The sequence below is a fragment of the Cavia porcellus genome, unplaced genomic scaffold, assembly GCF_034190915.1.
Source record: "Cavia porcellus strain 051 isolate PalLab524CR breed Dunkin Hartley unplaced genomic scaffold, mCavPor4.1 scaffold_12, whole genome shotgun sequence".
NCBI classification, from domain to species: Eukaryota; Metazoa; Chordata; class Mammalia; order Rodentia; family Caviidae; genus Cavia; species Cavia porcellus.
In genome coordinates this window covers 83,639,359-83,662,213 of record NW_026947495.1, presented here as the reverse complement: position 1 = coordinate 83,662,213, position 22,855 = coordinate 83,639,359, and the positions used below count along the sequence as shown (strand labels likewise).

Below are 22,855 nucleotides of genomic sequence, written 5' to 3'. Positions count from 1 at the left end.
AGTGCGTATATGGGGTGAAGGAGAGTAAAAGGGGGGTCAGGTTCTGTAGCACGGACAGCAGAGCCGACAGACAGAGAGAGAGACGGCCGGAGACGCCACGGAGGGGAGGGCTGTGGCACGACGACCTACGGGACTGCACTGCACCGCATCAGAGATGAACCCTCCAAAGTGCCACAAACCGTGGCCAGCAGGAGGAAGACCGCAGGGCGTGGCACAGCACAGACTCAGTGGCCGCAGTGCCGGCAGTGGGCAAAACTGGCCAAAACCGCCTGAGGGGTAGTCCCCAGGTGTACTCCTTGCTGGACTCTAGACTTCTTGTCTCCTCCAAGAGCTGACTCAAGAAAGAGCAGAAAATGTGACACAGCAGATGTCTCACACGTGCCCCACAGAGAGCAAAGAGCACAGAAAGCCAGGAGGTTCCGCCCCCTCCAAGATGAGCACATTCAAACCTCACGCACCAGTGTTTGCCGATTGGCCAGCTTGGCCCACTGTGCCCAGGCTCACACCCACAGGTACCCAGAGCTTGCGCCAAGCTCCATTCCCAAGACACCCACTTCACTTAGCACCCGCAGAGCTGAGAGGAGCTGGCTCTGCTCTGGAGCTGGAGTCACCACCGCCTGCCACCTGCAGCACCGCAGCTCAGGGCGCTGGAAGTGAGATGCGGGGTTCTCATAGCGGCCGGGGGTTCCTGGGGGTACTGAGGTGGAAGGGGCTATGGGGCCCACGGGGACGGCGCCCACTGTCGGGCGTCTGATTTCCAGTGAATGCCTGCTCCAAGAGGTGGGCTGCCCCCCTCCCTCCCTGGGCCAAGAGCTTCACCTTCCAGAACCTGCTCCGCGGTCCGGAAGGCCTCCGCTACATCCCCACTCTCCAGCTTCCTCTCTGTCTCGAAGAAGGAGTCATGCTGGATAGCTTCCTAGAGGCAATGGGAAACTGAGGCCAGGCCAGGACCAGGGCCCAGGCCCCTCAGGAGGGGCGCAGTGCTGCTCACAGCCAGGCATGTGGCCCAGGGGGTCCAGGTCGGTCTTCTCTCATCCCGGAAACGCCCGCCCACATTGCCCACCCTGGATCCCGGTCCATTCTGGATGTCCAGCCTGCAGCCACTTCGGAACTCTCCTACCTCTGGCTGCCCCTTCCCACCCACCCACCCACCTGACAGGATCACCCAAGAATCCGGCTTTTCCTCCACCGAGAAGGGAGTTTGTCTGTTACTGCCAGAGAACCCAGGCTCCCCAGTAGTGTTTGCTGACAGACCCTATGCCAGTTCTGTGTGGCCTCAGGTGACTTGGGCTCCTGGTTCCCTCCACAGAGGGAGGCCGATGATGGCAGCACTGGGGTAAGGAGGTACTGGGGAGCTTGATGCCTACACCCTGAGCCTCACTCAGCCCCGCCCTGGACCGAGGTCAGCTAGGGTCCCGCACTGCACTGCTGAGCTCTCTGAGCCATGCACACCAGGCTAAACCTCAAGGTCAGCGATAGGTGGCGAAATTTATCTGTGACACCACTGGACCCTGCAGGCAGAATGTAATGTCCCCCACGTGTGGCAGATGGTGCCCACCTGCCAGCTTCCCCTGCGTGCAGTTCGCTCTCCCAGCCCCACAGGGCTCGGAACCATTTCTCACCCACTCCGTTCCCACACTTCCTGCTACACGGACTTGGGTGCTCCAGGCTGAAGGAAGCAGCTTGGCCTCTGAGCCCCATCCTCAACGGTCTGGGGATCGGCCCACCTTTGCACTTTTACTTGGCTGGGTTGGAGAAGAGAAGGGATATTTAAACTGCTGGCATCCAGCACAGTTTCAAATGAAGTTTTGATGAAGGGCTGCATGATTATTGAGTGAGAGTAATTCCAGCCCTGGGCCCCAGGTGGGCAGCAGGAGCCCCAGTGCACCAGGCTGGGGTGCTGGGTCCGAGACTGGCAAGAGCTCTGGGGTGCAGCTGTGCTTTGGACTGCAACCACCCTTCTAGATTTCTGCCTGCTCGGTTCAACTCTATTTTAATTTTAAAATACGAAGATTTCCCAGGAGCGGGAGCTGTGCTCCTAGGTGAGAAGCAGTGTGACACCAAGCCAGGTTCTCCGGCGATGGTGACCTTTGGGTGGGTCTCCCTTATTCTCTCCGGGGTGGTGCTGGATCCCCAAATCTGATCTATGTGTGTGTGGTTTCATCTCATTACTTAGGAGCCAACGGGAGTGAGCAGGCGGGTGCCACCATCTCACGGAGCTGCATCTTACAACCTCCATGCATTTCCAAACTTGCTCTAAACCCTAGGGCCCCCAATGCCACTTCAGAGGGTCTGACACCTCTGGGTGGTGGGGATCCAGCTCAAGACCCTTACAGGTGCATTCGAGAGCTGACAGTGGAGCTGGAGGATTCACCTCGGGGCCCCTGAGGGCTCCGTACCCAGAGCCCCGAGAGGGGGGTGGTGCCACTGCAGGAGGAGCCCTGCCCAGACTACCGGGCAGCTCCCAGGCTTGCCACCCGCTTAGTGCTGCCCTCAGGCCCCATCCCCACACAACCCAGAGACGCTGGCCAGCCCAGCTCCTGTGACCTCTGCTGGTTCATGGGACCCGAAAGCCTAGTCAGGTGGGTGGATTTCGTCCCCTTCCCCTGGGACGCTAGCCAGAGGCCATCTCCGCGCTATGTCCATGAGCACAGGGACAGCGCCTGTTGGCTGGTGCCAAGAATCACAGGCTGCTGTGGAGCTGGGCTTTCCTGTCCCACTCGAAGGCTGACGTCTCCTCCCTGCAGGACACCTCAGGGGGCTCAGGGGCTGTCACCTCGATGGTGAGGATCAGCGGCTCCAGGTCCTGGTAGACGATCTTCACTTTCTCTGCAGCTCGTTTGGCCTGGACCTCAGAATCTGCGATGACAGCGCAGACGAGGTGACCCACACACAGCACCTAGACGGAGACCCCGTGGTCAGGCTCTGATCCCTCGTGCCAGCCACACCAGCGAGTAGCCACATCCCATCTGTCCCTGGCTGCACAGGGACATCTTAGGCAGCGTCCAGACAGGGTGGCTGCAGACAGTGAGGGGACACCACCCTCCAGGCCAGCGAGGGCCGAGTGAGGCAGCCTCTCAAGTCTGGCGCTGTCCCCGCACCATTGGGGACCCCCAGAGGCTGAGCTCAGGGCCCGGGGTGGCGCTGCTCTGTGTTCACAGCTCTGCAAAGAGATTTCTTGAAGCCATAAAGGGCTGCACAGGAGGGCTAAAAGGGATCTAAACCCAAGGCACCAGGCCAAGAGCTCTCTGTTCCTGGCTTGAACAGTGCAGGCCTAGCGCCTGGGCTGTGATACACGGCACTGCCAGAGCCATCAGGGCCCTCGGGTCAGTGAACACCTAGGCAAGCCGGTGACCACAGTGACACTCAGGCTTCTGCCAGGGCCTTGCACAGCCCTACACTGGGATGGCTTCAGCCGTGATTCCAAACATCTGCTTCCATTTTTTCCAAGTAAATCCTCCAGCCAGTGCCAGAGCATGGCCTGCTCCAAGCCCAGAGCTCTGAGGGAGGTCAGAGCTGCACAGTTACTGGGATCCAGGAGCCCAGGTCTAGTGTCTGACACATTCAGACAGCAGCAATGCCATCTCTACAGCACCAGCTGTGTGGGGAGCAGGGTGTGGACAACGTGAAGGATTCAGCAAGGTCCTCGGTCAGGCAAGGCCGGGGCCAGGGAGATCACACAGGAGCTTCCCCCAGGAGACTGGCTGGACTCCTCCTCTGTGCCCTACACTCTAGGAGGGCTGGGCCACATGTCATGTGGAAACTGGACATAACAGATGCTCACTTAAACACAACCATGGGCTGAGCGCAGTGGTGCACCTGCACGCCCAGCACTCCGGGGCTAAGCAGGAGAATCACAGATTCTGGCCAGAGGTCCACCTGGAGACTTAGTGAGACCCTGTCTCTAACTAAAAAGTTAAAAGAAATGGTCATATAGCTCAATGTGAAGACATGGACTCAATCCCCAGAGCCAAAAGCACAAACCAAAACAAAACAAAACAGCCCCCTGGGCACAAGTCCCCAGAAATGGAAGCGTCAGGATGAGTTTGGGGAGAGATGCCCTGAGAACCTGCACTGGACTTCGGGGCACCAGGACGAGAGTGCTTGCTAGGGCTCCCGGGGAGCCTGCCTGCCTCTGGATCTACTAGCAGCACCCTGCATTACTCCTGGAACTTTCCACGTAATACGTCACTGTCCTTCCTTCTGTGGAAGACGAATCTGTTTTGAGCTTATTCGGTAGCTAATAGCACCTTTGTAATGAGCAAAGCATATCAGGATCGTCTATGACGTGCCAATCAGGTGCTGTCCTGGAGAAAACAAGAAACAGTGCTAACTAAAGAAGCTACTTTTCCAGCAGGAAGCAACATCGCACTACCTTATCTGTTGCCAGCAATGTCTCTTTGGCGAAGGAGTTTGCGTCCCCAAGGTGCTCGGCCGTGACAATGTCCACTACACCTGGCAGGCTGAGCGCCTCTGACAGATCCATGGAGCTGGACACACAGGACAGCCGAGGAAGACATGGTGAGCGGGACGGGGAGGACATGTCAGAGCCCTGCCTGGGATGGATCTGGGGACCTCGAGGCTGCGGTGGGGAATGGGAGAGAGCAGGCCTGCATGTCTGCCCATCTCCCCTCTGGTCCCTGCTCGGAGCCGAAGTGGTGGCTTTGACACTCACAGGATGGCAGCGTGGGCTCTTGAGCTGGTCACAAAGGCCAGGCTGAGCTCCCGGTCCACTAAGGGCATGTCGTCGCAGTAGATGGCTTCCCCGGTAGTGTGCTTGATCCCCGACAGGTGCATGATGGGGCGGCCAATGGGGTCCTGAGGAAGCTGCTTGGCGTCTGCGCTCTGTGTGAGGAACAAGCACACTCTTCAGGCTTCTAGAGGAAGGCAGGGTGGGCACTCCGGGAGCCTGTGGTGAGCGACTCCACCCAGAGCGCTTTGGAGAGAAACAGTCCCTGCTCAGGTCAGCAGGACAACAGGTGTTAAAGTTGTCTGGCAGGAAAGCGGAATGGGGAGCCATGGTGGGGCTTCCCGCTTTGGCTGAACACAGGTTCCAAACATGTGAATAAATGGGTGCAAAGCCAGGCTCTCGTTGACACTCAGGGATGCGGTTAAATGGCATCCCCAAGTCCGGCTCACAGCTGTCTGCACGTGCAGAGCATGAGGCCGTGGTGACGACTCTGAGTGGAACCACTGCTCGCTCTGTCTTGAGGGAGGAAGTCTAAGGGGCAGGGAGAAAGGCTCCCCCAGCCACCCTGAGGCGCATGGTGTCCCTGCTCCATGTGGTGACCTGCTCCTGGTTCTGAGAGACCCCGAAAGGTGTCCCTCTGACCAGCGCAGTGGAGCCCGAGCACCGTGATGGAGTGCCCTGGTGTGTCATAGACAGATGGCACTGGAGCTGTCCTGGCTGGTGGGCAAAGGAGCAGAAGTGGAGGAGACTAAGCTTACAGTGGAACCTGCACAAATGCACACTTCCCCCTCTGCTAATCACACACGGAGGGCAGGGGAGGAGGGGAGGGAGGACAGCGGAGAAAGAGAGAGGGGAGGGGAGGGGAGGGAGAGGGAAGGGGGAGGGAGGAGGAGAGAGGAGAAAGGAGGAAGGGGAGGGGGGAGGGGAATGTGAGGAGGGAGGAAGGGAGGAGAGGGGCAGCGGGGAGGCCAGTGCCTGGGAGGCAGAGTTTAAGTGCTTGCACGGGGCCCTTTTCACTTCCTGGTCATAGGTCGCACAGCCTGGCCACTGTGCACCCTGCCTTTGCCAGCCAGCACCAGACCTAAAGATGTGGGCCCACTGCTTGGACCACAGCTGGCTCTGGCCAGGTCAGGAGCCAGGGCGCAGTCCTGGCCGCTGCCCATGCACGGAGTCAGATGCTCTGGAGACAATGGCCTGGCTTGGGGCAGGGTTTACCCCAGGGCTGGCTTTGCTCTGATGACACAGATGCCAGTGCCTGTATGAAGAGAGTAGGAAACGTGGGGAACAAAACTCCCCACAGACACACTGCACAGGTCCGCGCCCCCGACCGACTGTCTGGGCACCTCGAGCTGATATGTGCTGCTCCCTTCCGGAGTCTGTTCATTGCTAAGGTGACGTCAGGAGGGGCTAAGTCACAGTGAGGCTGCCACCTTCTATCAATGCCAGGGAAGACGGTAGCTGTTTTTAACTTTCAAAATATGCACTTCCATGCATTTTAGTGTATCAGAGTTTTTAAAAAATCTCAAGGGAGATATAGCAAATTCAGCATGTGCTACGACATACCGAAAGCTTTTGTATTGAGATCCAACCACAGATTCTTTCACAACTGTCTGCCCATTCTTGACTTAAACTCCTAAGGCCAAGTTCCTTGATAATGATGTCAAGGGGAAGCATGCCAGGTCTTATCCAGCTCAGCAATGGGGTGGCTTCCAAGAGCATGGAGCAGAAGCTGGGCAGGCCAGCTGGCTCCCTCCCACGGGCAGCACAAGGCCACAGGACAAAACCAGGGCTCTAAGGGCAACATCTTCCTGATAGCTACCACTGCTTTGCTTTTCGGTCACAATTCTCACTGGTTTTGACATTTTTCTTTCTAGCTGGGGGTTGAACAGAGGATCTTGTGCCTGCTAGGCAAGTCCGCTACTGCTGAGACACCCCTGCCGGGTTTTGAGATTTTAATTTTAATCAACATTGAAAGGTGCTGTGAATTCTCCTGAGAGAAGCTGGGCTTACTGAGCTGGGAGTCCCTGCGAGGCCCGGTCTCCCTGATAAGCAAAAGCGCCTCACCTGGAGCTCAAATGTTCTTTGGTGGTGTCCGAGACAGAGGTCTTCTAAGGCGCTCTCGTATTTGCCTACCAGGCTAGGATAGCGACCCGGATCCTGAAAAGCAGGACAGAGCCTGTCCTGTTATCAGCAAGTGACTGGAAACTATCTGAACAGCAACTGGCCAGCATCAGAACCAGGGGGAGTCAAACAGAGCCTGCCTGCTCTTGCTTAGCTGGAGGGCTCCCCAGGGTACCCACCCACCTGGCCTCAGAACCCCACACCACCCGTAGCACCAGTCAGTCTGGATCCCCACAGAGAGCCAGGGCCACCAGGCCACCTACCATGCGGCTCAAGCTCTGGGACACCTGCAGGTAGAACCTGAAGAGGAAGCTGACCAGCAGGGTCCTCCTGAACTCCACCCTGCCACCAGGGGCTGCGCCGGGGATGGCGACCTCGCCCAGGACCAGCCTGCAGGCTTCGTCCAGCATCTCCTCGGTCCAGTGCCTGGCCGGGGGGGGGGGGGGGGACAGAGGACAGGACTCAGCCTCTCGCAGGCTCTGCAGCTGCTCAGACCTGGGCATCACTGTGCTCAGGACATGGTCCAGTCTCCCCATCCTCCCTCTCAGCCCAGGGGCAGTGGTGGCTCTCGGATCACCAGGACATCAGATCATGCCAGATTCTGCACCTAGTCAGGTCTCTCAGGTGCTTGGTGCAGGTGCAATTATCCATGTTGGACATAAAAGGAAACTAAGGAACCAGGAGGTTAGGTGAGCTGACAGAGGTCAATGCAAACCTCCATTCATTAAAATTGAGACACAGAGCAACTGTGGAATCTCACCGGAGGGCCCGGTGTGGACAGAGAGGTCTGCGTGCTCAGCCTTCCCCCTGTACATCGCACCTGCTCCTGCCTCTTGGGACCCTGTCTCACCTTCCAACCAGCTTCCGGCAGGCATCTGTGGCACAAACAATGGCCGGGCCGACACCGCCATACAAGATGCAAAGCTCCGAGATGACACCGTCACCCGCTCCAAAGAAGACTCTCATCCCCACATTCACGATGGCTCGTGCACTCCTTTTCCGCTGGGCTTGCCGGAAGGCAGACACAAACTCCCACTGGAAGACGGGAAGGTGGTGCAGGTGGACACCGGAAGGCCCAGCCAGGATCAACCTGTGTGCATCGCCTCTTCCATGAAGCTCCATTGCAAATGCAATGGTTTAGCCTCTTTCAAGCCCAAGATACAGGGGAAGGGAACCCCTGCATGTTTCATTTAGGAAAAGCTTTATGGACAAAGAAATCTGGAATCCTTAGAAAGAGTTTGGGGCAGGGGAAGGCAAGAGTCCCCTGAAAATGACCTCCTCACACCACGTCCTGAGGCCCAGCCTCTATCTCCCTGTGAACATCCAGCCCTTTTTCTGAGCCACCCTCTGCAGGAATAAGGAGCTCAGGCTCACGGTGCCAGATGTCCTCACCTTCCGGGAGTAGGGGATGGTCACAGACAGCAAGACCTCCTGAGGCCTGAGATCCGCGCTGGGACTCCTGCTGAGGAAATGCTCGTCCAGCGGGATCTGCCGGTCTCCTTCTGCAGAGAGAATGCCCGTCCATTCCAGAGCTGCACTTCCCTCTCCTCCAGGAGACGGGGCTGAGGAGCCTTGCCTTACCCTGCGACAGCACATGGAGGGTGCAGCTGGCTGCGGCCAGGACCGGGTTCAGATCTGAATCCAGATGTCTGCTCATGATGTGGCCCCCTAAAGACTGTTTTAAAACAAGCTATTTTCACCGCTGTTTTGTAATTTCAAAAGCACAGTGCTAAAACAAGAATTAAGCGAGAACTTAATTTGGAGACTTGTTCTCTCTGCCTGTTTCAAAGAACAAAATGATTCCTTTGGGACAACACCCCGAGCACGCAGGCCCCAAACACATACTGCCATGTTCCTGATCTGCGACCCAGCCAGAGTCCTCAGCTGCTTCAGGAGGGCACACAGTGTCTGCGTCTTCTCTTCTGGGAGCTGCTGGACCACATCAGCCAGGACATCCTGCACCTGGGCCAGGCTTAGGCCAGCGCCCAGGGTCAGGCCTGAAACAGAGGCACGTGCGGAGAGGGCCATGCGATCACTGCTGGCCCATCAGACCACAGATACACGTGTGGGGTCTTTTTAACCAGACACGTGGTCCGGTTATTACTGTTGGTGATGATGGAGATAGACATGGAGATGGAGGTAATGGAGGCAGTGGAGGCAGTGATGATATGGAGGTGATGGAGGTGGTGGAGATATTGGTGATGGAGGTGATTAAAGTGATGGAGGTGGTGGTGATGGAGATGATGGAGGTGAAGGCAATGGAAGAGGTGATGAGTGGAGGTGATGGAGATAAAGTGATAGAGGAGGTGATGGAAGTGGAGGTGATGGAGGAGGTGAGAGAGTAGGTGATGGAGGTGGAAGTCATGGAGATGGTAATAATATAGGTGACAGAGGCGGTGGAGATAATGGTAATGGAGGTAGAGGTGATGGAAGGGGAGGTGATGGAGGTAGTGATGGAGCTGATGGAAATGATGCAGGTGGAGGCAATGGAAGGGGTGATGCAGGCGGTGATAGAGGAGATGATGAAGGTGCAGGTGATGGAGGAGATGGTGGAGATGAAGGTGATAGAGGTGGAGGTTACAGAGGGAGAAGCTGGGGGAGGTGATAGGGAGGGAGGTGACGGAGGGGAGGTGATGCAGGTGGAGGTGATGGAGGGGGAGGTGATGCAGGTGGAGGTGACGGAGGGGGAGGTGACGCAGGTGGAGGTGACGGAGGGGGAGGTGACGCAGGTGGAGGTGACGGAGGGGGAGGTGACACAGGTGGAGGTGCTGGAGGTGGAGGTGACGCAGGTGGAGGTGACGGAGGGGGAGGTGATGCAGGTGGAGGTGACGGAGGGGGAGGTGATGCAGGTGGAGGTCATGGAGGGGGAGGTGATGCAGGTGGAGGTGACAGAGGGGGAGGTGACGCAGGTGGAGGTGATGCAGGTGGAGGTCATGGAGGGGGAGGTGATGCAGGTGGAGGTGACAGAGGGGGAGGTGACGCAGGTGGAGGTGATGCAGGTGGAGGTCATGGAGGGGGAGGTGATGCAGGTGGAGGTGACGGAGGGGGAGGTGATGCAGGTGGAGGTGACGGAGGGGGAGGTGATGCAGGTGGAGGTGATGCAGGTGGAGGTCATGGAGGGGGAGGTGACAGAGGGGGAGGTGATGCAGGTGGAGGTGATGCAGTTGGAGGTGACGGAGGGGGAGGTGATGCAGGTGGAGGTGACGGAGGGGGAGGTGACGCAGGTGGAGGTGATGCAGGTGGAGGTCATGGAGGGGGAGGTGACAGAGGGGGAGGTGATGCAGGTGGAGGTGATGCAGTTGGAGGTGACGGAGGGGAGGTGATGCAAGTGGAGGTGACGGAGGTGCAGGTGATGCAGGTGGAGGTGACGGAGGGGAGGTGATGCAGGTGGAGGTGATGGAGGGGGAGGTGATGAGATGGTGACGGAAGTGGCAGTGGTGACAGAGCTGATAATGGAGGTAAACTCTCTGCACAGTCACTCTATCATGCAGTACAGTGAATACGGTCTTCGCAAACTGGAACCAAATCATAAGACTCTACTGGCCACCGGCAGGAATTCCACCCAGAGGCCACACCACAGTCCCACTGCCTCCATCACTGGCATCAAGTCAATTCTCTTCACAGGAGAGAAGCCGCTCTATAACCCAGCACCGCAGGTAGTCTGCTTGTACGGGGATTTGGGGAGCACTGACTCCCATCCAGCTGTGTATCTGTGTACCTAGCACAGCACCCTCGCTGCACAGTTGCTACACCTCTCTGACGCTGGACAGAGGCCTCAGAGAACACCCCTGCAGCCCCAGGAAGGTGGCCATTTCATAAGCAGGGACCATGGGTGGATGGGAGGGCTGCTTGTCAGCTGGACGGAGTAATAAGCCTGACCAGTGCATCTGAGCTAGGAACACAGGACCGTAGAGACCAACCTTCGTTCCCCTGCTTTATGACACTCAGCTCTTCAATCCCATCAGGAGAAATTATAACTGGGTGGAAGACACCTTTAAATTTCATTTCAGGCCCTGAAAAATTAAAAAGATGATTAGGATAAACAGGGACTAATGGCCCTTTTATTTTAGCTATTATGATTAAACTGGTGCCTTATATAAAGTTGTTTTTCTTTCACCAAACAGAACAGCTGGATGGATTCTAGTTAAAGTCAGAGGACCCTAGAATTGGTGGCCCTGAAACCTGGGTCACGTGGCTCTCTCTGATTCTCTGGGAGACCCTGAGTGTCCTCAGGGAGGGGGGCAGTCAGGCTGCCTCCCCGGGCACAGCAGGCAGAGACTGAGCTGCACAGCGAGTCGGTGTCGTGTCTGCGAGGGCACGGTAGCTCAGGGCCCACTTCGGAGGCTGCGCCCAAAGGACTAGGAAGGCTGCTTCCCCTGCATTTGCTGGCGAGGCCGCCCCATCAGCCCACTCTGCACCAGGACTTGGCTGCATACCCACGGAGGTGTTGCCCATGACCACTGGGGCCCGGGGGTTCTTGGCCTTGGCTTCCAGAAGGTCCTTCAGGGTCACCGGGGAAATCCAGGTTACTCTGTCGCCCGTAAACACCCGGGACTTCTGCGGCTGCTTCTGGGCCAGTATCTATGGGAAAAGCAAGGGGCTTGAGACTGCGAACTGGCGTTTCTCCTCAGCTGCTGTGTCATGCAGGGACAGAGGAGGCAGGGGCAGCTTTGCTGGAGAGGGATACAGAGGCAGGCTGCCCAGGAATCAGAGCTCGGGGTGAAGGCAAGCAGGGCTGGACCTGGGGTGCCTGTATCTCAAGGAACCCCCTCAAGTGTGTAAAACCCACCAACACCCCGCACACTGTCAAGCAGTCTATGAATGAATGTGCTGCACAGGATGGGGCAGAAGCCTGTCCATATCTGCAGGCGCCATGACCACGGGGCTTTCTGACCACAGCCCCGCCTCTCCCTGTGCCACACTGGAGCTGCGCTGGCACGGGGAAGGAGCCAGGGGCGCCAAGCTGCCTGAGCTGCTCATTCCTCTGGAAGGGGTCAACACTGGCTCCTCACCATCAGCTCGGGAGGAAATATCAGCTCCTGAGTTGGGTCCAGCGGCACAAACTCCTCTTCTGAGCAAAGCTCTTGACTTGTCTTAAAAGAGAAAGGACCAAAAGTCAGGGTTCCCCTATCCCCCACTCCTGGGGTGACGTTCCGGAACCCCCAGCCATGCCCGGAACCATGGCCTCATGGAGCTTGGTGTGGGCTGTGTTTTCTTTTTTGTCCTCACTGCAGGAGTCCCAGCATTTCAGCACACCCTGCTGGGAGCCCCCCTGCCCCCCGCCGCCAGAGAGCTGTGGGCACATATGCATTGCCAGGCCGTGGGGCACCCCCAGTGCCGGCCGGCAAAGCAGGCCCAGGAGAGCCACAGCACTGCCTGGAGCAGCTGACCACGCACATCCCGGGTGACAGTGTGCTGTCATCTAGCAGCTCAGCTCCGATTCCGGAAATCCTTTGGGGAAGCTGGCTGAGAGATGGACAGGAGGCACATGAACCCCACCCGGGGCCCTCCAGGGATCCCCGGGCTGGGCCAGTCACCCTTGCGGATGTCCTCAGCCTCATAGGCACAACCTCTGGGAGCCCCCTGGCCTGCCACTCACTGTCTTCAGCACCTGCTGCTCCACGAACCCAGCTCAGAACCAGCAGCTTGGAGAACCTCAGGGGCTCTCAGAATCCAATCTCCTCCCCTGGAGCAGCCCCAGTGCAGGGGTTGGGTGTCAGGACAAGGGACAGAGCGGCTGGGACAGATTTTTAAACAATTTAACTTTCCACTGCCTCCTGGTCAGGTGTGGGTCAGGGTGACACTTCAGCTCACGGCCTCCGTGTGGGACGGGGCAGGGTGGGGGGTGATGCTGGCGTCTGTCCCCTCAGACACATCCTGCTCCTTTGAATGGAGGGCTGCAGGGTCCCTCCGATTTGAATGTCTGATTGTGCCTGGCCCCACCCCTCTGTGCTGTATTGAGGGGAAGTCACCCCTTCTGGCCCCTCTCGGGCCAGGGGACACGGGGCAGGGACAGGAGACACCAGGCTCGGCAGCACTGGCATCTTGCTTGCTTGCTGTGACCGAGCTCACTGACCTGCTCTCCCTCTGCTTCCTGCACTCCGTTCACTCCTTGGTCGAGACAGCAGACTCCGTTTTCTTTGCTTTGGCAGCAGCCAGAAGTCTAACGAGCAAAAAAGCAAATCGTGGGAACTTAGTGCTGATTCTTCAGGTGTGAAATACACTAGTGCCGACCACTTGAAAAGACAAGACAGCTGATATCATCACGGCTAAACATATGCAAGCCACCTCTCATTAAAAAGCAACTGATTAAAAAATCTGATAGGCAGTGATTATTAAATGAGTTGCTCTATGTAAAGTCTATAACTAAGCCCAGAAGCGCCAATAAATATTGAAACGAGCGACTCAAGGCACTGATAACCTGCATTCTCAACACTGACCATGCCCATCAACGGCGCCTGACCCGGTGTGGTTTCCTCCTTGGACTCTGCAGATGGCCCTGGCTGCCTGGCCACGTGCGACTCCCTGATTGTGCCTGACGCAGCCACCCCGACAGCAGCAAGGGGGCCAGCACAGCCAGCTCAGGAGCCCCGCACGGGTCAGTCCAACGCTGCTGGGATGGACCTGCAGTCAGGAGCAGCCCTGCCCTGCGAGCACAGCTGCGCCTATTGCAGCAGAGAGACACCCTCAGTGTGGGCCCTGCACTGACCTTGCAGAAAGTCTTGCCCGCGTCCAGGATGGGTCTGTACCCCGTGCAGCGGCACAGGTTACCTGCAGGAGAAACTCTCACCAGGACTCGGTGATGGCAGAAATGAGGACCCTGCCTGCCCACTTTACACCTCAGGGTTTGGACTACAGAGGAAATGAGCTTGGGAGTGCTTTTACCAAACTGTTTAGGACCTTGGCAAAGATCACACACACACATTCACATCTCACACGTGCATGCACATGCACACACTCATGTACTTGTGCACACACTCATGTGGCACGCACACACACGTGCAGGCATGTACACATTGAGCTCTCGAGCGAGCGTAGCGCAGCTCTGTGGAATGATCCCACGGAGCCGCTCCAAGTGTCTCCGGGAGCACTAGGCCTCAGGTGCAGCCACGGGGCCCCTGCCCTGCTGCCCTGGACTCTGTCCTGAGACCCTGCCTGCCTAGGAGAGGCCGGGAACACAGCTGCGCTTTCCGAGGACGAATGGAATGGAGAGCTTGGGTTTGATGGCCACTAGAGCAGGCAGCTCAACAGGAAGGGCTGAACGCCGTGAAAGGAGCAGAAAACATGGGCCTAAAGCAGGGCTGGGTCAGCCTTGGAGCTCCGGCTCTACAGACGCTGTTCCGCAGAGCTGGCTCGCTCTGGATGGGCGACCACCATCCCTTGTCTGTGAATGCGGCTGAGCTAGCGTGTGGTACCGGGCGTGACAGTGCGACCGCGCCATCACCACCCACGCTTAGGTCAAAGCTGTACAAGCACCGCTCCAGCCTCCCGCGGTGGGCGGGGTTGGAGGCGGGGCCGGCAGCCCAGACCACACCCACCCGTCAGGGTCTCGGCCGGGACGGCGGCAGTGGGCGGGGCCCGGGGCGGGGCCTGCAGCCCGCCACACCCACCTGCGAGGGCCTCCAGCAGCTGCTCCTCCGAGGGCTGCGGGTGGCTGCGGAGCAGGGCGTACAGCGACATCACCATCCCGGGCGTGCAGAAGCCGCACTGCGTGCCGTGGCTCTTGGCGATCCGCTCCTGCGGCAGAGCGCAAGTCCCGGAGCCGTCAGGACCCCGGCGAGGCCCGGAAGCCTCCCGCCCTGCGCCCGCCCGGGGCGCCTGCGAAGACCCGAAGGCCCGCGCCCTGCGCCAGAGGCCGCTCTTCAGCCGGACGGCGAATTACCCGCCAGGAGGGGCGGGAGGCGGAGCCGAGGGCCTTCTGCACCCGCCCCCGCTCCCGGACCCCGCTCACCTGCACCGGGTGGAGCCGCGTCCTCGTGCTCCCCACGCCCTCCACCGTGGTGACGGCCGCGCCATGCAGCGAGCAGAGGGGCGTCAGGCAGGCGCAGGCCGGGTAGTGTCTGCGGGGAGAGACGCGGTGGGGCGGAGACCCCCGGCAGGGAAGCGCGACGCCCCGACTTGCGCACTGCTCGGCCTCGCTCACACGCGGGGGCCGCGGCAGCAGGGCCGGAGCTGATGCAGCCCAGGTTACACCAGCGCCGCACGCTCTTCCCAGGGGATCCCCGCACCCAGTACTTCCGTTAGCCCAGGGACAGAGGGACAGAGCAACACGGCTCCTTGGAAGGGAAGCCAGGCAGAGAGAGGCAGAAGTGCTCAGCCCCAAAACTAGTGCTAGAAAGTTCCAAAGGCCTCCGCCTTCCGAACAATTGCGAGTGGCTAATGAACAGTCACAGATGCCATCTGACAGCATCTGTGCACGTCACATTCTCAGCAGCAGGACTCAACTGCTAAACCTTGGAAGCAGCCTGATGCCCATCAACAGAGGAGAGGATAAAGAAAAGGTGGCATGTACACTGTGGAGTACTACTCTGCCATAAAGAAGGGTAGGCGTGAGGCATTTGTAGGAACATGGAGGCATCTTGAGACCACAATGCTAAGTGGAATAAATCAGACACACAGATTAAATATCACATAGTTGCCCTGAGAAACCCAAATTATAAATAAAGAGCAAAATAAAAGATAATTTTTAATTATAATCTCTCTCTTGAGATTCTCTCTCTCTTGAGATCCGGAGATGTTCTCTTTCCAGGACAATGGAGGAGGAATCAGCCTGAGGCCGGAATGGGGAGAACCCAGACTGACTTTGGGCACCTTGGGCTGTGCTGGGTGGGTGAAACAGACTGAAACACACAGCAGGATGCACTGTCCGAACTTGCCCACTGAAAGTGGGGTGCAGAGGAAGAGTCAAAAGAACCTCTCTGGGCTTCTCCTCTTTCACAAAGAACCAGAGGAGTGGAGGCCCAAATGCAAGCCCAGCAGAGGCCAAGGCAGTGCAGCCATATGGAGCAAGACACCAAATTGGTGGGGACCTGGGAGCTAGCGGCCAGCATGACTTACATCTGCCCTCCCCTGCCTCTGTGGAGGTTGGGGAACAGGCAATTGTGTGAGTGAGGGGTGCAGACCTGGAGCCCAGGATAGGGAGGAGCGTGAATGTTACAGACCCCTGGCTCCACGGAAGGACCCTGGACTTAAGAGCCGTCAGGCCCAGGGGAGGCACTGCTGGTTTCCAGCAGGGGTGGTGATCGGGGCTCACCCAGAAACCCACACTTGGCTGTGCGGGAGGGTGCATCCCGGGCCAGAGAAGGGAGCAGGACTCAGGCCGGCAGAGTGAGCCATGCAGCCGTTGCCAGGCAGACTGTGACCATGGAGGCCTCCCTGGGACAGTCCACCCAAGCCGTCCTCTTGCCACCTCGGTCCCTCATGCCAGAACCAATGCTTTCACCCTGGTGCTCGGGGTATCTTGACCAAGTGCAGGAGCAAAGTGCATTCAAGCCACACTCAGTACCTTATCTGCCCGGTGCCGCGGTCGTAGCGGGAGACCATCACGGTGCAGGCACCACAGCCCCCACCGCCGCAGCCATATTTGGTCCCCGTGAGCCGCACTGGAGGCCATGGTTAAAGACAACATGTGAACCTGTGTGTGTGCATGCGCGTGTGTCTCCACCCTCCTCTCCGGAACAGCTCTGACCTTTGTGAAGCGCAAAGCGGGACGAGGAGCCCAGGGGGCCTGTGTCATGCTGGCCGTGGTGTCCCCCCTCTCTGCCTTTTGGCTGCAGGCACTGCTAGTCACACCGCATGTCTGCTATCTTATATTCTTTAGCAATGGGAACCCAGATTTTCGTCCCATGCAAATCCCTGGTTGTAGCCGCCCCTGCCAAGAGGTAGGCGATGCTAGCCAGTGGCCATAATTGTCAGTATCATGTGTGGCTCTCCACAGGGGGGACAAGGGTGTCCCCTCACTACCCAGGGCCTCTTTCCTTCACCTGGAATTTTGACAGGATTGCAGGACCCCATGCAGCAATGCAGAATAGGAGGAACCACCAGAACAGGACTCCAGACCTGGCCCCTGCTGGGCATGCCTTCCAGACTGGACCTAGTGCCCTGGCGTCCTCTGTGGGAGCAGGAGACAGGGAACAGGGCACTGGGAAGACTCCTTCGCTAGGACGGTGCTGGCCCCAGGAGCCTGCACTGTGCACGGACCCCAGCCCCCTCCTCACAGGTCCCTGCCCCTCAGTGACTTGAGCTGGGTGGCGTGGGGGCAGGGAGTCCACTGCCTTGGCTCCCTCTTCCCCTGGGTAGGCTGGTGCTTTCTCAGCTCCCACCCCACGGCCTCCCCTCCTGCTGGGAAACTCTGCAGGGGTCTTGCTCTCTGTGTCCTAGAAGTCCAGTCACCTGGGATGCTCTGTTGCTCTTGATTACCACACCGACTTTGTGCTCCTGGCAGGGACCTGCATAACTCTGGGTGGTCACTGAGCCTTGGAGCTGAGCATGACAGGGGCCCTGGGAGAGACGTGAGCTCACCGCCCCAGAGCATTGTGCACAGAGTGGCAGCGGGCTCTGCTGCCTCCCTGGCCCCTGAGCTCCAGCACAGCAGGCTGGGAAGCTCTCAGCTTTAATTTCTCCATTTTAGGAGATTCTTGTGCCTTTTCCTCCAGCAGGCAGGATGATTAGCTGTGGAAGAAAGAGTAAATACTGTAACCCTGTGCTGAAAGAAGCTTGATCAGTCCCCCTTGACATGCATCCTTAATTTCTATTTGAGTTTCACATTTTATACCATGCAAATGTGCAGCACTGCAGACGTTGGAGAGACCTTGCTTCTCCTGACAGCAACACCATTGCGCTGTGTGCAAAACCGAAGCCAGGGCTTTCTAGAGCGGCGCCTGGGGCTGCGGCAGTGCAGCCCTGAGGGGACCTCTGAACTCTTATCTGACGAGGCTCAAAAGATAAGAGTGCTCCTCCCTCTTTGCTCTGGCTGCTTTTGCTGTCTTCCCCGCCATGAACGGCTTCCCCTGTGCCAGGCCACCCTGCCTTGGAGGCAGCTGATTGCAGACTGAAACCTCCACAAACTGTGAGCTAAATAAGCCCCGCTTCCTTCATTTTGGGTGTTGGGTGTTTTGTCTCAGCAGTGAAAGAAAAGTAATCTCAGTGGGTGCACATATGTGTGCACGTACCACGTGCACACCTCCTCACACACGTGTGCACACACATGAAGCAAAGGAAAGGATACGATTCCTCCTCAGGTAAGGCAACAGCATTGTTTCAGGATCCACATTTTTCTCTGTCACCTGTGGAGAGAGAAATTGAAGCGTTATACACACACAGTAAGCAGGCATGCGGCCGGCACAGCAAGCCCTGCCACGCTGGCTGAGGGACTGCACAGCCGTGAGCCTGCTGCTCAATTTCTCCAGCCAGTTCTGTGTGGCCGGGGACCCCTGACCCAAGGCTGGTCCTCCAGCCCCGTCCCCACCCCTGCTGCCATCCAGTGCTGAAGGTCGCTGCTCTCTGGCTCCTGTCCTGCTTCTAGCCAGTAAGTGGCTGGCCAAGGAAAGACAGAGGGTAGCGGAACACACAGACACAGGGGTGCCGGCTGCTCTGGGAAGCCAAGGCACACGCCTGTCACACAGCTCCTTCCCAGGAGGCCAGGCCAACCCTGCTGACACAGAGACGGAGGAGGGCACAGCACGCGTCGACACGACGACTATGTGGCTGTGCGGCTATCTGCAGATTAAAAATGTAAGGTTTCTTAGAGAGACGTGTGGAATTCTTCACAAGTTCCAAGGTGGAATCACCCTCCCCAAGTCAGAGTCAGTTCCCCCCGTGGGATGGAAGGGGCAGCGCCTCTCTCGGCCACCCCCTTGCTCGCAGCTCTCAGTGGCCAGGGCCAGGTAGAGCTAGGCTGCCCAGCTGAGGAAGCAGGGCTGCGGGACAGAGGTGCGTGTGTGCAGGTGCACTGTGCAAGCGGGTTCCCCGAATCCACCACCTCGCTGGCCCTTGAGGGCCAACCTACTGCATTCCTTCTGGCCCAACCTGGTTCTCCGTCTGGTGGCCCTGAGATCACTCACGCTGCAAAGCCCGAGCTTCTAAGCCTACGCTGTGCCACTACACTCTGCACAGGCTCACGGACCCGCCTGCCCGCACACTTGCTGGGCTCCACTCGCACCCTGCGGACTCCACAAGGCCCCCGAGTGATGGCGATTCCTGGCTGAACCTCTGTGACAGGACTGGAGAGCCCAACCAGCAGGCACATGTGGCCACACCAGAGTTCCTGGGGTGCAAGACAAACCCCAAACTCCTGGGCTAAGCCCCTGGAGGAGCTGCCTGTGGTCCTCGCCTGCTTCTGGGTTCTTCCTGTTCCGACTCTGACTCAGTGCTCCCCGCCATACTCCTTCTGAGTCTCATTAATCAGATAAAACACGGTTATGGTGATGGGGTTTGCTATGGGAAGGGAGGAATGGTATTCACAGACTGGGGCAGCTAAGCAGAAGCAAATAGAACAGCAGAGATGCCATAACAGCAAAAAATGCTGGCTACCTCCCATGCCGGCATGTGCTCCCCTTTCTTTCCAACGATAGAAATGAAATGACTGGAACCCCTGCAGCCACCTTACACCATGAGGTAACACAGTAATAGCAATTCAAGAAAAGAGACAAGAAACCCTGGTCCCAGATAATACCATGAACTTTCTGGGCCACCCTCACAGTTTCTGCCCCAGAAATACTTTGTGCAGGAGAAACCAACTCATGTATTGTTTGAGCCCACGTGTTAGACGTGTGCCTGCACAGCTGAGAGGAATCCTACGCGCACACACAGGGTCAAGCACAGAGTTGGGGCTCACGGAGACAAGATCTGGCTAAGCTGGTGGCAGAGAGTGAGATGGTGGGCCACGGCGGCCGGTTTGTGAGCGCTGTGGAGGACCCACATACCCTGGGAAGGCCTGCGGTCGGCCGTCTGCGGCAGGTGTTCCAGGCTTAGTGTGGCTGGCTGAAGTTATTTTAGCGTGGAGAAGATTTTTAAGTTTGTATTTCTAATGCTAAGCATATTTCTAATGCTGTTGAAGGTTGAGGCTGGGAGTCACAGTCTGCTCCCATGGTTAGAAAGCGACAAACTGGACACTCTGGGTGCCCAGGAGGGTTTCTCCTGCTCCCGAGCCCGGCCTCAGACACCTGGTGTAGCTGCTGTGTCTGTGAGAGTGAATTCTGCCTAGCAATTAATGACAAAGACCTATAACCAGCCACAGGGTATTCTGTCATCTGCCCTTTGTACTTCCTCTTGGAAACATAAGTAAATGATTGGAAAACTCAAGTCAGGGCCCAGGAGCTGCTGGTGTGTCCCTCTGGGGCCTGTGGGGCCTCCCTGTGGTCTGGTCCTGGGTTCCGTGCCATGCACGCGTGTCCTCTTGGTGCTGGGTGCATGCGGAGGAGAAGGCAGCAGGGTCCGGGGAACTTCTTGTCCCTTGTCCCTTGTCCCTGGAGCCCCAGAGTGCAGCAGGAGCCTGCGCCAGTTGTATCTCTGGGCAGGTGGACAGGGACTGCAGAGGACAGGACCGCCTTGGCACAGCCCGGGCACCATGGAGTCAGGATGACGCCTGTGTTGTCCCTCTGTGTCCCTCTGCTCCCACACCAGCCCTCCCCACCAAGCCTAGGACAGTGTGGAGCAGAGGCAGAGCCAGCAACGAGGGCAAGAGGGAGGGGCGTGCAAGAAGGGGTGGGCAGAGAGGAAGAGGGGCGTGGGCAGGGTCAGGGCAGCCCAGAGACCCCTTTCCTAGCACTGAACCCCCTTTCCCGGCAACCAGAGCAGCAGAGCCCAGCCCTTGGCCCAGCTCCCTGTGCACAGGAAGCCAGCTGCCTGCCAGGCCGGACAGGAGTGGCCTTGGCCGCAGAGCTGTGCTCCTTCTTGGGCTCCATCCTCACCCGGCCCTGGGAACTGGCTTTCCCTGGGCTCCATGTTGCAGAGGGTAAACTGAGGCTTGGAGATACTAAGCTGAGGCTCTGACACAACCCAGAAGCAGACTGCAGGGTGAGGAATTCATTCACGCCCACACCTTTGCTCACAGCCTCGCTGCCCCTGGAGCAGTGGCTTCCCCGAACCCACCCCTGGCTACATCCAGGCCGCCGGGCCTCAGGCCTGGTGAGCGGGTGGGACCCTGGGGTGTCTGTGATGGGACCCATGACCAGGTGGGATTTGGTGGAGGGCACAGAGCAGAGCCCAAAGCTGGCCCAGGTGCTTCCCAAGAGCAGGCTCTAAGTTCCCCTCCGGGAGAAGCCCTCAGCCCCACAGCACATCTGACCTGCCCTCCTCCCAGGGGTAGGACAGCTTCCAGGGCTGACAGCTGGGTAGCCGGAGGGGAGGGCAGGGGCAGTCCCAGGTGGGAACAGCAGAGGCCACACTGCTCTCTCTGGAGTTTGCTGAGTGCCCAGAGAAAGTGGCGGTCGGACAAGAGTGTGCCTGGCCTCGAACCCCAGGGCAGCATTTTTGGAAGCAGGGAGGAAGGGGAGAATGTGAGTTCTGCTGTCACCTTGAAACCTTTCTTGTCACCCCCTCAGGTGTCCAGGGCACCAATCCTGCCAGCAGCCATTAGGCTGCCACAGGACTTCTGCACTGGACCCTCTGCCTAAAATGCCACCTCCCAGGTGCTTGGCTGGCTGCTCCTCCTCATTCTGTGAGGTCCTAGTGTCTGCCCCATCTTCAGGAGCCGTTCCTGCCCACTGTTGCTGCCCTGCTGGGCCTTTGTACCAGCTCATTCTCTGGTTTAGCTACCTACCACTTACACATGTGGCCTGGCTTTGTACCACTGCCCAGCACGCAGGCCAGTGGCGTCCACTCTGCTGAGTGTTGAGCCCTGCGGGGACTGAGCACCGGCTCCAGACTGCCTGGGTCCTGTGTTGGTTCCAGTGGCAGTGGCGAGGCCAGCTGTGCTGACTGCCATGTCCTCAGTCCCCTCTGTCCTCCAGGGGGGGCCTCACTGGCTCTGGGTCTGGTCCTGGGTGCGGTGCGTCCTACTGAAAGACCTGAGTTGGGGTGCTGAGGGACCCTGGGGGACTGAGCCTACAGCATGGCCTGGGCCCCTTGCCAGGGACCACAGGCCATGCACCTGGAAGCCCTGTTCCGTTTCCCCTTCAAATTATGTCGTGTGTGCTGTGATCTGGACCCTGCAGAGTGCAGTGTGTGTGGCTATGAGGTGCTGGGTCCTGGGTCCGGGATGGCAAGGGTAACTTGGCCTTGACCCTGACTCTGACCCCAACTGCAGGCCCTGTCCCTCTATGTCCTGGCCTGAGGGTCCCCACACAGGCTTGGTGGGTTCCCAGGGTCCCCAGAGCTGCCTCACCCTGCGGCCGTTCACGTAGAAGTACAGTGTGCTGGGCTCCATGCCGCCTGCTTCCGTGCTGGGTGCAGCTAGCTGGTGTGGACCAGTGCAGAGCGGCGAGGTGGTTACGGCCCCGCTTGTCCCCTGGTCCCGCCCCTCCAGTGACGCTGCAGGGCTCTCGACACCCTCCCCCACAGCCTCACGTGGTGTCCCCGCCCTATCCGGCCTGACCGGGTCAACAGCGCTGTCCCCAGGCGGGAGGCAGTCCCTGGCTCCCGCAGAGGGCCTGTGAGACCTCTGCTGGCCCGGCTCAGGCTGCAGCTGGGATCCGCTTTCAGTTTCCTCTGCACCCTAAACTCTGGAAGCTCCCAGGGGCCCCAGCAGTCATTTTCCAGACTTCTCACTCAGCACAGCTAGGAAATCTTCCTGCCTCATTTATTTATCTAAACACAAAGTTTATGGTGGAAATTTCCAAAGCGTGTCTGTGAAGAACAAGAATGGGAGGAGCCCTGGCCTGGCGTGACTGCTGCAGAGCCCAGCTCGCAGTGGACTTTGAACGCACGTGTGAGGCACACACACACACACGCTGACACGAACACTGGAAAGGTTTTCTAAAAGGCCTGAATCCTGCAGGATTTGAATATGGTCTGTGCCACTTACACGCATGTGGAGGTGGCCGTGCCAGGAGGGTGAGGGGTACTTGGGGAGCAGCGCACACCAGCGAGCCTGGCCTTTACTCC

At 58.4% G+C, this 22,855-nt stretch overlaps 1 protein-coding gene across 1 annotated transcript in view; it reads right to left on the bottom strand.

The window, feature by feature from the left end:
• Aox1 (aldehyde oxidase 1) overlaps positions 1–22,194 on the bottom strand; it is a 37,409-nt gene extending 15,215 nt beyond the window's left edge. The window contains 20 exon segments of the mRNA NM_001308442.1: positions 820–916; positions 2,777–2,899; positions 4,376–4,490; positions 4,676–4,845; positions 6,755–6,847; positions 7,075–7,237; positions 7,662–7,846; positions 8,204–8,313; positions 8,393–8,486; positions 8,657–8,808; positions 10,732–10,824; positions 11,248–11,392; positions 11,824–11,904; positions 12,888–12,974; positions 13,521–13,582; positions 14,422–14,548; positions 14,763–14,871; positions 16,317–16,413; positions 18,039–18,096; positions 22,137–22,194. Of these exon segments, the coding sequence (NP_001295371.1) occupies positions 820–916; positions 2,777–2,899; positions 4,376–4,490; positions 4,676–4,845; positions 6,755–6,847; positions 7,075–7,237; positions 7,662–7,846; positions 8,204–8,313; positions 8,393–8,486; positions 8,657–8,808; positions 10,732–10,824; positions 11,248–11,392; positions 11,824–11,904; positions 12,888–12,974; positions 13,521–13,582; positions 14,422–14,548; positions 14,763–14,871; positions 16,317–16,413; positions 18,039–18,096; positions 22,137–22,178 (2,203 nt within the window). The 5' untranslated portion in view covers positions 22,179–22,194.
• Between the last annotated feature and the right edge of the window lie 661 nt (positions 22,195–22,855).